This window comes from Rhineura floridana, chromosome 3 (genome assembly GCF_030035675.1).
Source record: "Rhineura floridana isolate rRhiFlo1 chromosome 3, rRhiFlo1.hap2, whole genome shotgun sequence".
Taxonomy (NCBI): Eukaryota; Metazoa; Chordata; class Lepidosauria; order Squamata; family Rhineuridae; genus Rhineura; species Rhineura floridana.
In genome coordinates, this window is record NC_084482.1 from 32,501,471 (window position 1) to 32,517,032 (window position 15,562).

Below are 15,562 nucleotides of genomic sequence, written 5' to 3' on the forward strand. Positions count from 1 at the left end.
GAAAGTTCAAGGCAACTTTTTCCACTGCATCTTTTCTTCAGAGGGAGAAATGAATACTACTCTAGTGTCTGTGTGTGGGGGAACAATTTATTTACACATTTATAGATTGATAAGGAATGAGCTGGAAATAGTAATCAGCATGGACAGTACCCTTTTCTAAGTAGAATTGCTGAAAGTTCTCTAGAATGTGTCTTAGTGCACAACAGGTTGCTTTTGACATGTTTCTGTGGCCAATTTAAGTAAGAGGTTTTTATCTATAGCACCTACATTTATTTTCTAGCAAACCTTGGGCATTCCATTTGGCTAGCTAGTAGCGTTAACTGACTCACCATCTGCTATCACAGCTCTGAATCTATGGCAGGAAACCCGTCTATCCCTCGATCATGTTACATTCATCCTCTTGCAATAAACAGAAAAGAAAAGGGCGGGGGGGGGGAAGAATAGAAAAACTCAGCACTCTCTCTGCTGTCCCAGGCTTTGATAGTCCCTGTAATTTTTCCATTCTTGCTTAGTGGTGAGCTCTTCCCACTCCCAGCAACAAAACTGCAATTCTACAAATAGGTATATTTTATTTCGGGAGGATTTTCCAGCTACTTTTAGAACCATGTTATTTACCTACAAAACGCAGTTTGATCTCTTCCTATAATCCCTTTTCTTTTTATGCAGCACTGAGCTGATACCCAGTGTGACTGCTAATTAGCAGCAAAAACGACCGTAGAAGAAAACTATAATTAACAGTGCTAAGTTCATGGACTGATGGACCTTAAATAATTCTTTGGGTATGCTAGAGCAAGCATTGTATATTTAACATGAAAACTGCATACCTAGGATTATAATCCAGGTGAAGAGTGAATATATAGAGTGTATACCATAATTCTAAAGACAAAGCACATAATGTACTATCAGGCACAGAAGTCAGCTTCTTAGAAATTCAAGCTTTCATTTAGAAAGCAAAGCAAGTGTCAAGGCCTTAGGATTTTGTGGATAGGCTTGAAATTATTGAAGCAATGCCTCCTGAAATCACATTTTATTTAGGAGTGCTTTCCAGTGGCCAAATGTTGTATCTTTAAAGTCCCATGTAATCTCTTGTGTCTATCCATGACAATCAGAATATAATTATGCAAAACAGAAAAAATACACAGCTGATAATGAAAAATAATCAGATCATGCCCCAGGACATGTTTTTAAGGTGCATGATGCAACAATCTTGGCTGAAGCTAAGCAGGTCTGTTGAGTGCCTAGATGGGAGAATAAAATCCCTGGTATGCTGCCAACTTCCATGATGGGATTCAAATAAAATGATTAATTTAGATAGACAGACAGACTGACAGACTGACAGACTGACTGACAGACTGACAGACTGACAGACTGACAGACTGACAGACTGACAGACTGACAGACTGACAGACTGACAGACTGACAGACTGACAGACTGACAGACTGACAGACTGACTGACTGACTGACTGACTGACTGACTGACTGACTGACTGACTGACTGACTGACTGACTGACTGACTGACTGACTGATTTTGGTAATACAATAAAAACCTCTGTTTTGTTAATCACAATTACGTGCATATATTTTTAGGTGATACAGGTTGCAGGACTAGATTTTCTTTGTTGCAAAAATTGGGTTATTTTGGGATGGATTTTATTTTACTTCACACAGCCTTTTATAAATATAAGCAGATGATGCAAAGGGCCTTCATCCCTCTCCCCCCCTTCCTTCTTTCATCCCTAAGGGCAGGCCCGCCCTTAGCATGTGCAGGGCCCATGGCAAAAGAATAGTTGCCCCCCCCCCCGCATTCTTTCTCTCTCTCTCTCTCTATATATATGTTTTTACCAGAGCATATGCTTGAATCCTGATGTATTACTCAGGCTTCAGAATAGCATCACAATGACTTATGGCTGGTCCTCATTTTTGTGGCTTGTCTGCTACTTCTGCATAGTCAAGTTCCACACTGCACTGTAATATCTGAAATGTGGAGTTGTTATGTACTCTGACGCTCCCATGTGGTCCCAGGTGTGTCCAGTGCAGCATGGTAGAAACCTGACCATGCTGAAACATCAACCATGCTACTAGATTCATGGAAGAATCAGCTCTTTGTTAATGCACTCTGAGATGTTGTATATTTACTTTCTAAGGATACAGACTAGGTATCAATCTCCTGATGCATTTGTGTTAGGTTTACACTGAGATTGAGCAGGCAGGCTATAAGGAATCAAACCATAGCCATTAAGTCCAAATGTAGCCTGCATGGCAGGACTGTTCGCACAGCAGCCCTCCGTTTCCTACCATTACAAACCAACTTTTGCAGACCACAATAATGCAGAGAAACAAAATACCTTTGGAACAAGCAAGTGTTGGTAACCCAAGCAGGTGGGACAAGCCATGGCAGCCTTTGTCAGCCTGGTACCACCAAGATGTTTTGGACTACCATTCCTATCAGGCCCAGCATGCTTCAAAACATGTTGAGGGCACCAGGTTGATGAAGGCTGAGCTACAGGTCATAGGGGAAGACACCCAATCCTCCAAAATCCTTCCTAACCTCAAATTTGATATTAATAAGATCCCCAGGCCTGAGAGCATTCAAAGTGAGCATATCCATGGGGCTTTCTATATGAAAAATGTTTTAGAGCGCAGGTTAGCCCTACATCCCATCTTTAGTTACGGGATCCTTGATGGTCCCCAGAGGAAGGTACAGGGGAACCTAAGATCACACAGAATGGGGAAAAAACCCTTTTTAATCAGAATAGTGTTGTAATAATGCGCCGTGGTTCAGTGGTAGAGGATCTGCTTTCAATGCAGAAGGTCCCAGGTTCAATCTCTGGCAACAGGTAGGGCTGAGAGAGACCCCAGGTCTGAAATCCTGGAGAGCTGCTGCAGCTGAGTTTCCCGCATTTGGGGAAATCGCAGGGGTCAGTGCACCCGGAGTGCAATGGATGAGCCTCACCCTAGGAAAACCACCTTCATGATCATGGTATCTCCCCTGCCAAGTAAGAGCTGCTGCCAGTTAGACCAATGGTCTGACTCGATATAAGGCAGCTTCATATGTTCCTATATGTGGCTGGAATTCCCCACAGTTTGGCTGCCTAAATCTCATTGACATCATTGGAATTTAAGCTGCTTTACCGTGCACAGGATTCCAGCCTTTGGCTGCAATCTAGCACAGTGTTATGGCTGCAGCCCTATACATATTTCCCAGGGATTGAAGTCCCACTGAACTCATTGGAGCTTACATCTGAGTAGACATGTATAGGATTGCACTGTAAGTGTGCTTAAGTCCGCTGAAACCAGTAACCTTGTTCATTATGCTGTAAGTGAGATGAAATGTAACAAAACGGGGTGGGGAGTTTAGACTAGATATAATCCTGGAAGGAAAAGTTTTTTGGAAGTTGTGAAAATAGGACAGACCATGCCTGTTTGTTTCCCTTAGTCAAATTATGCCTTGAGCTGGCCTCTATTAGCTGTTAGTAATAAGTTGGCAAGTCTGCTGCTTGTAATGGGTATGTCGCTTTTGCTTTTAACTGGTGCCTTGGACCTGTTGACAAATATGAGAGGATTTACATGATTGGGTCATGAGCACACAAGCCTTCTATCTCCTGCAGGCAGATAAATTTGTGGCATTGTTTCAAGGAGGTGGCCTTGGAACAAGCAAGCTGCCTTCCTTGTGGGTTCTGCTTAAACTTTAGCAGTAATTAAGGAGATTCTCCTTTCACCATTGCACAGACAGAGCAGACCTTCTGCATGCATACTCTGTCATAAGCATTTGGCAAACCCCAGATACCCTTTCCTCACTATCACACTCTGCTTTGGCGAAGCATGGAACAAACTATGCATATCAGAGAGTGCTGCAAATGATAATAACGTAATAAATCAGCAATAAAGAAAATATTATTTATTTATTTATTTATTGAATTTATTAGTCGCCCATCTGGCTGGCTGTCCACCCACTCTGGGCGACGTACAAAATAGGCATACAATACCTAGACATTAAAAAACTAAAAACAATGAAGATAAAATCTAGCCAACCCCAAAAGCCTGCCTGAAGAGCCAGGTCTTCAAGGCCTGGCGGAAACTCATCATGGAAGGAGCATGGCGGAGATCATTTGGGAGGGAGTTCCACAGGGTGGGAGCCACAACTGAAAAAGCCCTCTCTCTAGTCCTCACCAGTTTGGCTGTTTTGACTGATGGGATGGAGAGAAAATATATTAATCTGCTTTCTGAAGAATTGTGCATGATCCCCATAACGTTTAAGTACCTTTAAATCTCATTGACTTCAACGGCAGGAGCGGGATGGGGTGCAAGTTAAGTATGTGCTTAACTATATATTAAAGAGAGGCTAACTGTGCCTATATTCAAATTATTATTATTATTATTAATTACTTACTCACTTACTTACTTACTTAATTAATTAATTAAATTTATATCCCACCCTTCCTCCCAAAGGGAGCCGATTGGCTTGCATGCAAAAGTCACAAGATTGCAATATATACTCCAAAAAGGACTGAGCAAAAAGTTCTGTTCTATGGCTTTGCTCTCCTACCCCTGAGCCCTAGATATTTTCTTAGGGCTTATGAGCTATAGAAACGAAGTCGAAGGAGCTCATGCCAGAAAACTTTCAGATCTTTCAAGTAAATGGGGAAGGGGAGACTTTTCCTCCAGGGACGATGACAATACATTCAACAGGATCTAACAACAACAACGCAAAGGCAGCAGTTTGCATGTAGGCACAAGGGGAAGAGAAACCAGTCCCCACAAGTTACTGACCAAGTTTAGGGTAGCAGGGGACAGGAGGCAGCGAAGAGAGACGTGGAAGGCGGAGGAAACTGACAAGACAAGGGGACAAACTTACACGGCAGCCTTCGTGTGGCACGCGGGATGGGCTGCAAGGGTGATGCAGTTGCGGGTTGCTGGAGGCTCCGCTCTTCTCCCTTTGGTGGGCTGGACAGCTCGGCATCCGTGAGTGGAAACCTCTCTCGGCCCTGGAAAGCCCAGTGCTCCTCACCTTCCTGGAGGTGCAGTGGCTACAGCTACAGCTGAGGCCAAGTGCGGGGGCCCCCAAAGCGCGGGGCCGGGGGCAACTGCCCCGCTTCCCAGTGCCTTGGAGCAGCTCTGCCTAAGGGATCATTTTGATGTTTAGAAACTCATGAAATGCTACAAAAGTTTGATTCTGAGTATTAGTTAGTGGTAAAGGCTTACTTTCTCCACAGAAGACAGCTAATTTCTTCATCCATAAATCCCAAAACATGTTTAAGCATGTTTTAATAAAATTAGCAAACTCTCCTGAATTTCCTCTAGCTTTTATTGGATAGGTTGGAAGTGAGGAGTTGTGTTTAAAGGCAATTCATTGAAGGGAGGAGCTCATGATTTGCAGCCAGTACCTAAAGTTGTGAAACTGACGCTGGTTACATATGTGATCATTTTATATAATTGCCAATAACTGATGTTGTAGGAGTTGAATTTCCAATACTTGTGTGATCAGGCATATAGCCATACTAGGGAATATTAAGGTTGTTACACATTGCTTTACAATATATACGCTATTAATTTTCAAACTGTGTCCCTTGAAAGTATATATGAAGTTGCTTAATGTGAGGATCAGTAGTCTCAGACAAAGTTTGTTCAAAGACAATTTGACCATTACTACCAATCTTCCTCTGTAATGTGTGCAACTTTAGGAGACTGTTGTGTGTGTTAAGGTAGGGAATCTCAGATTTTCTACCCCCAGGACCCACTTAAATTTCTAGAGCTGAAATTTACCAGCCACAAAATTGTGGTTCAGGGGCATAGCCAGTCACAAAATGGAGGCAGAATTTGGCACAATCATTTTCTAATGAACTGTTCCCTCTGGAGCTGTCCTTGGTCTAACCAACGTATTATCGCTGGTCAAGATCAGGGAGAGTGGATACTGGGCAGTCTCTGGTACTGAAACCCCCCTAAAGGTGACCGGTGACACACTGGCTGTCTCCGGTACACCATTTAAGAACTGCTGTGTTAAGATACTCCTAATCAGGTGAAGAAGCAATGAGGTCTGGCCAGTATCTTGTACGAGCAGAACTTGTGCCTGAGTTCTCTGTAATGTAGTTCCTTCACAGACAGGTGAATGTGTAAGATGGAAATGCTGAAAAATACAGATCTGAGCTATGGATTTGTTGTTAAACTGGTGATGACATCATTCATCCTGAACAGTGAATGCCTCCACTCCCACCTTAATGTCTTCATGTCTCAAATTATAAACATCTTATATCTCCAAGCATTTCCTATCAGTCTTTTAAACATGATTGTACTGTGTATCAGATTTCCAAGTCAGACAGCTTTGTGTGAAATAATCCATTTTTCTATTTTTTTAAAGTTGTTGTCTACTTAGTAAAAATAGCAGATTTCAGTTGTTCTTTCAGAAAGGTCAGAATCTTCTAGAAGAACTAATTTCCCATGCAACATCCCAAGAAGGCTGTACCGCTGAGTTTAGGAACTTTCTATAATTCACTTTCTTGGGCTTGAATGCTATAGTATCCTTCGAAGAAGATTGCAGGGTCTAAGAAAAAAAAATCAGGAATTAGATTTTATATACTCTTAATCAGATTTTTGTTTGACTGAAGCATTGTTTTAAATAAAAACAAAATAAGTACATGGTTCCATGTTCCATAGGTATATTTCCTCCCCAAATCCATTTTTCTACTACACTTACCCTTCCATTCTGTGATCATGAATCTACATACACAGCTTTTGCTGGCAAATGTACAAGAGAGCCTTTTTGGCTTAGGGCGGTATATAAATAAAATAAAATAAAATAAATAAATAAAATAAATAAAAGCACCTAGCTGCAAATATATTGCAAAAGACTGTTCATTCTGCCCTGGTTCCAACTGCTTCCATATGCCTGCTCCTCCTTGGTCCACCACTCTCTTCTACTGCTTGCTTACCTTGATCATAGCACTCTTCCTCCTCTAAGGACAAGGAAGGATGAAGCAGGTGCAAAAACTGGCATTGCTGTGCTGGAAAAACCATTGCAAGGTTATCCAAGCGGTTCTTCATAGATTTTTAGGGTTGGGAAATGCAGCTAAGATAGTTCTACTGTTCTAGAGGAGGTATGAACTGCCACTTGCTTGCTCAGCTAGATGTCCTGCCCAGACTTTGACACAGGAGTTGGAGGCGAGTCTGGCAATAATTCTTGCTTTATTCACTGTTACACCAAAGGCAGTGTGTCTCATAGGCCTAGCTAGACTAGCTCACTACTGATGCTAACTATGCTAACTAAGCATCCTCTGCCACATATGGAGTAAGTTGGCTCAGCACCCCAATCAAAGGGGCGCCGCCTTAAGTAGGAAAGATCTTCGCTCATAATCTCTGACTCCTTCGAAGACTCTCCCTCTGACCGAACCGCTTCTCGTATCGTCTCGCACAGGGTGAAGGGGGGGCGAGCCTCCACCTGCTCATCGGACAGTACAGGCTCATTAGGTGCCGGCTCGACTTCAGGGGGTGGGGAGTAAGTTGGCGGGGAAAAGTTTGAAGGTCCAAGCAGGGTGTCCTGGGGGGGTTGGAGTTGGCATGCGCGTGAGATCACTCCCCAATGGCTCTGGCAGCGCACTTGCAGGTGGCTAGACGCTATCAGGTGGAACAGGCTCTAAGCCGCCTGGGGGAGCGTGCAGAGAGATTGAAGGGTTGCTAACGCTCACCCCCCTCCGTCAAGGCTCTCAGAAGTCTTGTCCTCCTCTGCCCACTCGCTTTGAGGCGTTTGGAGTAACTGGGGCTCAACACTATGAGTTGTGGTTTTTTTCCCTGATGGCACAATGCACCTCTGCATATGTTTCAGCTTACAGAATGCTAAAGGCTTGTGTCTAGTTGCATGGGATTTGCACTGCACTCTCCATTGCTGTTCATGATATTGTTACAAGAATAGCTATTTAATTATTAGTTCCTTCATGGATGGTGTAGTTGGGCATGAGTTGAGAATCTCCAAATGTTGCTGAAATGTGCATGCATGCATCTGGTGAACACATGCAATGTGTGTGTGAACATGAGAAAACGAAGTAGGAAATTCACATTCATGATGTAAGGACTTTGTGGTGCATACATGCCGGCAAAGACATATACAGTGTAGTGAAAATTGTTTCTAGAGTTGGTCTAATGTCCCAAATAGTGGCTTAAGATGATAAGTAGCCTCTGCTTCATTTTCTGCCCTTGCTTAGAACTATATGGATCCTATGCACACTCCACAGGTCCTGTTATAGGGTCCAGATAAAATCATGTCATGCGCTAGATGCTGTAGGCTGTCAGTTGGCTATTACTATTCTGGACCAAGGCTGAACACTATGGCACATTCCTTGTTGTTGACAACTAATGCTCTAGCAGCTGGTTTACACTGGGCTGAATAAATATTTTATACACTTAGGCAGCACTATAACATTTGTAGGGATATAGACATCCAATCTTCCTGTGACTTTTTCATCTCTGCCCTAATCTGCGTGGGACCGCAGTATCTTGTGGAACGCCTCTCCCGCTATGAACCGACCCAGTCACTTCGCTCAGCGTCTAAGGTTCTCCTCCGGGTACCAACCCATCGGGAAGCCCGGAGGACAGTTACTCGATCTAGGGCCTTTTCTGTAGTGGCCCCCGAATTGTGGAATAGCCTCCCTGAAGAAATACGCCTGGCGCCGACACTTCTATCTTTTCGGCGCCAGGTTAAGACCTGGCTATGCTCCCAGGCATTTTAAAGCATTTAATGTTACAATTTTAAATCTCTTTGTTTCAGTTTATTTATTGTGATATTTTGTATTTCTGTACTTTTAATCTTTTGTACACCGCCCAGAGAGCTATTCGCTATGGGCGGTTTAAAAATGAAATTAAATAAATAAATAAATAAATAATCTTCAAAGCATCTTTTGTGGTTGTTAGTGCAGTCTATTTTAAAATATCTCAGTAAAGCAGATTTCCCACAACAAGCCCCATATTGTTACTGTGCAATTAGCAGATGCAGATTATTAATGTTGGTCAGAAAAACTCTGTCTTTATTTTCTTTGACTCTTTCATAATGTAGTATTTTAAAAAAAATATTTCCACAGGGGTTGATCCAGGTCTGCAAAAGGAACCCCGAAATCAGACACCCACTCCATCAGGAGCTCCAGCAACATCTTCATCCAAGTATCACCGGGCACGCTCTGGGGGAGCTAGAGATGAACGCTATCGATCTGGTAAGGATGTTACAAATTCCTCTGGGAAACAGAGAGTTAAAAAAATCTGGGGTTTTTATCCAGTATTCGTCATGATCAGAGTAGACTCATTGACATTAATGGACATAACTAACTTAGGTTTATTAGGTTAATTTCATGTGTCTACTTCTGATAAAACTTAATTGGATGCAGTCCTGGGATTTATAAATAGGGGCTGTGAATGCAGCATTTTCATACCAAATCCTTCCTGTATCATTTCCTACATCTTTTCTATGGCTGGAACTTGAGTTCTGCTCCATTTTCTTTCAAGCATTGTGCCTTTCAAACAATGCTGTAGAGGTAAGCCCACAAGCTGCCATTTCTAGAGTCTTAGATTTTAGGGGAGAAAAGGCCTTAAGTGTCATCCTTTTTTCAGTTAAGTTACATGATCTTCTTTTACTAATTACCAGACTTCACACCGTGAAAGAAAAACCAGCAAGGTGCCTTTCATTTTGGAGTGTTTCCATGTACAACACTCATAGGCCATTTATCAGCCCTGCATAATTGCCATATTTTTGGATGAGGTTCTAAAGCTCTAAATCAGCCTTTCCCAACCAGTGCGCCTCCAGATGTTGTTGGAGTACAACTCCCATCAGCCTCAGCCAGCATTGCCAATGGTCAGGAAATATGGGAATTGTGGTCCAACAACACCTGGAGGCACACTGGTTGGGAAAGGCTGCTCTAAATTGTTGTTTGTTTGATTCTTTAAGACTGGTAATGAAAGAGGAAGTCACATCTGTACTGGCATACCTCCTGAGTGGGTGTTTTGCTATGAGGTTAAGTTTAGGAAAGTCCAGTGCCAGACCTCCGACTCCTCTATTTTTCTACTGTCCGATTCTGACTCCTTCATAAATGGCAAATGTATATTAACTAGTAATAACACATTTACTGTAGTAAAATGGTAGCACAAGGCGTTTCATCACCACCACATGAATCCAGAGCTTGGAAAAGTTACTTTTTTGAACTACAACTCCCACGAGCCCAATCCCTGGGGCTGATGGGAGTTGTAGTTTTAAAAAGGAGTTATGAAGGAGTCGGAGTCGGTACATTTCTTCCGACTCCACCCAAAATTGCTCCTGACTCCGACTCCAAGACTCCGACTCCACAGCCCTGGGAAAGTAACTGGGTTAAAAGGTATAAGTTCTATGTTGAACCATGTTCTGAGGCTGTTGTATTTCTGAGTGCAGAGAGAGTAGATTGTATAGTATGAGTTAAATTTTTAAAAAGGCACACAGGAAGTTGTAAAAGCTTACTGATAGGGACCCTTTTCTAAATAATATCCCCACTAAGGGATCTCTGTGGTTAAAACTTTCTCCGCAATTGGCAATATGGAGCCTTAGAAAACAGTCCAAAGGTTCAGCATTCTGGGTTTTAAAGGAGTTTTGCACTAGCAACATTTATAGTGCATTTGTCATACTAGGGCGCTTCCAGTTAATTTCACTTATAGCAGGTGCCCCGTTTAGAGTGGGCACTCACTCTCTTGACCTCACAGTTTAACTGAATAATCTGGTTCTATTGGAGACTTAACGGATCTCTGCATGTGAAGTTCTGTTTTATGAATCGTGGCTGGATTTCTGCAGTGTGGGTCTATGTGGATCTACCCTTGAGGTTGGTTCAGAGGCTGCAGCTGGTGCAGAATGTGGCGCTTAGATTGTTTGTGGGAGCAAATTGCGACCAGCATATAACATGCTTGTGGGATTTACACTGGCTGCCATTCTGCTACTGGGTGAAGTTCAAGTTGTTGGTACTAACATATAAGGCCCTATACAGGACAAGTTCATACTGAATTTCTACCAATTGTACCTTCCATCTGTAATTCCTGATGCTACCTCCCATGCTTTTCCAGAGGGTTCCACAACTCTCTGGAGCAGCTTTTCAGGGGACACAGAGGACTGTAGGGGGAAGACCGAAATAATGAAATCACCTCTCCTCCAGTCCACTCACAGGAACTTTGGATCTAACAACAAATTTATGCATGTCTTGAAATAAAAAAACTATCTATGGTAAAAGATAGTAGCAGGAAATCACTGGTTGAGGATCCTTTCACATTGTGTGAAATCAGCCATGTTTCCACAGCCACTGCCTGAAGCAGGGATGGGGAACGTATTTCAGTCCAAGGGCTGGGTTGGAACTCTCATAACCTTTTGGGGACTGCATTCCAGTGGTGAGAGTGCCAAAAGTGGGCATGCCAAAAAACACTGCCTCCCCAAGAAAGAACAATGCATGTACCTCTATACCGGCCTCATTATCACAAACAAAAGCCCCAAAGACTAAGAAGGTTGACCACACTTATGAAGGATGTGTCTCAAAAAGGCATATAGATCAAGTTGAAATAGGTATGTGTGAGAGAGAGACAAAAACAGAGACAAAGAGGGGTGCCACTTTGGTCAATTTAGTGCCATTTGTAAGTATGCCCAGTTCCATTAAGCTTACCCTTGCCAAGTGGCTGCATGCCCAGCATTTGTTACACAGCTACAGAAGGATAGCCCAATAGGTGGTGATGACGTCTTCTCCTACCATGCAGAATTCTGATGTACTTACTGATTCCCTCCCCACCCCATCCCCCATTTGCAGACATCCATACAGAGGCAGTGCAAGCAGCCTTGGCGAAACACAAGGAACAGAAGATGGCCCTGCCCATGCCAACAAAAAGACGATCCACATTTGTACAGTCTCCCGCAGATGCCTGCACACCTCCAGGTTAGAGATCTACCGGTATCTGCTTGTCTCCCTGTCTGGAAACTTAAATTTGCAATAAATTTTAGTTGGCTACTCTATCATGCTTGAGCTACAGTTAGGGAATTCCATTTTTTTGCTTTAAATGTTTCTTTCCGAAATTGTACATCCTCAAACTTATTGTTAGTGTTTGTTTTAATAAGAAGTGAAAGCTGTTTACCTTCCGTAAGTCTCTGAAATGAAAAAGCTGTTTTTGTGTTGTTGTCTTAACCTATAATTTACCTCCAAAGGAGGTGAAACTTGAATATGCGCACTGAGAATTAAAAGACTTGTGATTTATGGTAATCGGTTCAAGTGCAGTGATTGTTTTGAATTTAAGGAGGGCTGAGCCCTAGTACCTAAGAAGAAATACTAAAGAAAGGAGTGCCCTTGAGTGTGTGCAGAGTTTATTTTTCTCACTGCTTTCTCATCAGAATATGTTGAATTAGGTTGCAGGACTTTCATACTGCAGGATTGGCCTTCCAGACAGACTTTTAAAAACTAACCACAGCCACTTACCCAGTGGTTGGCATGATATGCTTTTATGGAGATTCTTGTTCATCGAGTGGCCTGAAATGTTCCCTATATACAGAGATCTTCCAATAAAGAAAGCCAGTCAGACGGCTTTTCTGCAGATTCTGGTTTTGCTATCAAAGATGAATGAGTACACTTTCCTCTTTCTCAGACTGCACTGTTAATGAAATGAAGGGTCGTGTAAAAGCAGTTTTACAAACATGGTGTGCTCAGTACTCTAATAGCTAGGTGTTAGGCTCTTCCCATTCAAGTAAAAGAAAAACCACATTGAATTTGATTTTGACATCAACCCAAACTTAACGTACTGTAGAGGAGAAGAGACATATTTTAGAGGAGAAGCTGTTCAGCCTATTTTTAGTGTATTAGTTGCTTTATGTGGGGAATGGCTGGTGCATGAGCCAAATCCAGCTCCCTACCATATTTATCAGCAGTAGTGTTGCTGTATAAAATATATATATAAAAAGGATAAGCAAACCCACGTTGAGTCCAGCATGAGTGGTAGCAATGGGGAAGATAGCATCATGGGTGGGATTTGCTAGGCGGGATAGGGAAGGAGCTGCAGTTCAGTGGCAGTGCTCAGTGTGCTTCTGGGAATCATTATGGGAGCGCTTGCTAATCACTGGAAAGGATCAGAGGTCATCAGATAAGCATTGCCAAGTCTTGGACCAAATTGGAAGCCATGTTCCACCCACCTCTCTTTTGCAGCTGCACTTGCTATCCAACTTTAAAGGCACAAGGGCTGTCTGTGGTAAAAGTGAACATCTTGCACCTAAACCCCTGGTTCAGAAGGTAGTATAAATGTAAACGCAGGATAGGAAGATGTGAACTGCCTGCAAGTTTATTTTCAATAAGAATTTCAATTCATTTTTATCATTGAAGAAATGGGGTAAAGGTAAAGGTGTCCCCGCACTTATAGTGCGAGTCGTTTCTGACTCTTAGGGTGACGTCTTGTGACGTTCACTAGGCAGACCATATATATGGGGTGGGATTGCCAGTTCCTTCCCTGGCCTTTCTTTACCCTCCCAGCATATGCCAGGTACTCATTTTACCGACCATGGATGGATGGAAGGCTGAGTGGACCTCGACCCCTTTTACTGGAGATTCGACTTCCTCCTTTCGTTGGAATCGAACTCTGGCCGTGAGCAGAGCTTTGGCTGCGTTACCACCGCTTACCACTCTGCGCTACGGAGGGTCTATAATGGGGTTAATTGAGTTAGTTTAATTTAGATTGCCCTCAAAACTTCACATTTAGCTATGGGGAGGACTTCCTTGCTTTGGTCACACCCACTTTTAGCTGTGACCACAACCCCTGGTAGCATGTGGCCCCCAGAGAGTTTGTCATGAAGAGTATTGTCTGATTCTCCTAGTGTTGTTGCTACAAGATGGCTTCCTTGGTTGATGTGGCAGATCTGCCTTCATTCCCTTCTTTGGGGCAGAGCTGGATGGTGACACATAGGCCTAAATCCTTACCTATCTGATGTTTCGTAAGCAACAGTTCTTGAGCCATTGTGGGCTCAAGTTCATTGCTTTTGAATGACTGTGATGACTAATGAGCAAGTAGATTTCCAAAGCCAAAGATGGTATTCAGATGCTCCCATTCCATTGGAAATCAAAGGTAGCTGCACATTTTTATGAGTCCTGTTGATATATTTGAAAAGATGCCATATACTGTATAGTCAACCGAAGCTACATGCAGGGCCAATTGTTGCTTTCCTTATTACTTGCTTGTGATACAAGAATTGAGTAGCTTACTCAGCATAATAATCCTCATTAATGTGCCAGGGATTTGAGGACACTCATTTCTGTCAGTCTTCTGGGTGTTTGATTAACAGGAATTTGGGGTTCATGGTGCCAACCAGCTGTTAACTGTCATTGGCAGCTAGCAGCCCTGTGAGAAGAGAGATTCCCTATGGCTTTGATCAACCCTGACAGCACTAGTCAGCTAGCCACAGCAGAATAGCTGATTAATGATGATCAAAATGATGGAGACATAATTGCTTGCCCTTATGAGCTACATTTTTAAAAAAGTAAAAGCAGCATTTGGGTGATGGAGCTTCTGTTACATGAAAAAGAAGCAATGTGTAAGTTTCATCGAGCTTTCTGTTAAACCACACTCCTCCAATATCATAATAATTTTGGGTAGATGCTAATTGTGAATAGATGTTTCCAAAATTTGAATCCTCTTACCAAAAAATATGAAATAAATAATGAGTATAGATGGCTCCCTCTCTGCAAACAATAATAATTTCCTATTTGGATATGAACTGTTACTGGTGTTTCATGCTCCCCAAAATGTTTAAGTTATGTGTTATATTTGTTCAACACACCCAGATACCAGGTTGTGTGTTGCAATATCTTTGTTTAACTTGGTTTGTCCTCCAGTGTACTTTATATCTCTGTGTTACCATGGATTGCATATACCTGTAACTTTCTCAGTCCACATCATACTAGCTTAGTACATCAAGTGAATGAGGTGGATATAGGCTTTTGGCAAGGTCCCCCATTGTATATATATTCTTGTTGGCAATCTAGTAAAACGTGGGCTAGACAATGCTACTTTTAGGGGGATTTGTAGCTGGTTGGTAGACGGTATTCAAAGAGTGTTCATTGATGGTGTCTTGTCATCCTGGAGGGAAGTGGCAACCATGTTGAATATCACAGGGTTCTGGGCCCAGTGTTTTCTCATTTTTATAAATGGCTTAGATGTCAAAGTGGAGGGGATGCTCATCAAATTTGCGGATGACAGCAAATTTGGTGGGGTTGGGGTAGCTAATATGTACCTTAGAAGACAGAAAAGGATCCACAATGATCTTGATAGGATGAAGATTGGCCAAAAGGAACAAAATGAATTTCAGCAGAGGTAAATGTAAAGTTCTACATTTAGATGGGAAGCATCAGATGCACTAACACAGGATGAGTGACACTTGGCTTGACAATGGGATATGTGAAGAAGGATCTAAGGGTTTTAATAGACCACAAACTAAATATGAGTCAGCAGTGCAATGTGGCAGCTAAAAAAACTAATGCAACTATATGTTACCTCCACAGAAGTGTAGTGTCCAGATCATGAGAAGTAATGGGACCACTCTGTTCTGCTTT

At 42.5% G+C, this 15,562-nt stretch overlaps 1 protein-coding gene and 1 pseudogene across 5 annotated transcripts in view; one reads left to right on the plus strand and one right to left on the minus strand.

The window, feature by feature from the left end:
- Positions 1–15,562, plus strand: part of DIP2B (disco interacting protein 2 homolog B) — a 217,435-nt gene that overhangs the window by 134,610 nt on the left and 67,263 nt on the right. For all 5 annotated transcript variants that reach the window (XM_061615250.1, XM_061615253.1, XM_061615249.1 and 2 more), the window contains exons 3-4: positions 9,068–9,196; positions 11,789–11,914. In XM_061615250.1, the coding sequence (XP_061471234.1) occupies positions 9,068–9,196; positions 11,789–11,914 (255 nt within the window). The remainder of the gene's footprint in view (positions 1–9,067; positions 9,197–11,788; positions 11,915–15,562) is intronic.
- LOC133382622 (U1 spliceosomal RNA) lies at positions 2,857–3,006 on the minus strand (annotated as a pseudogene).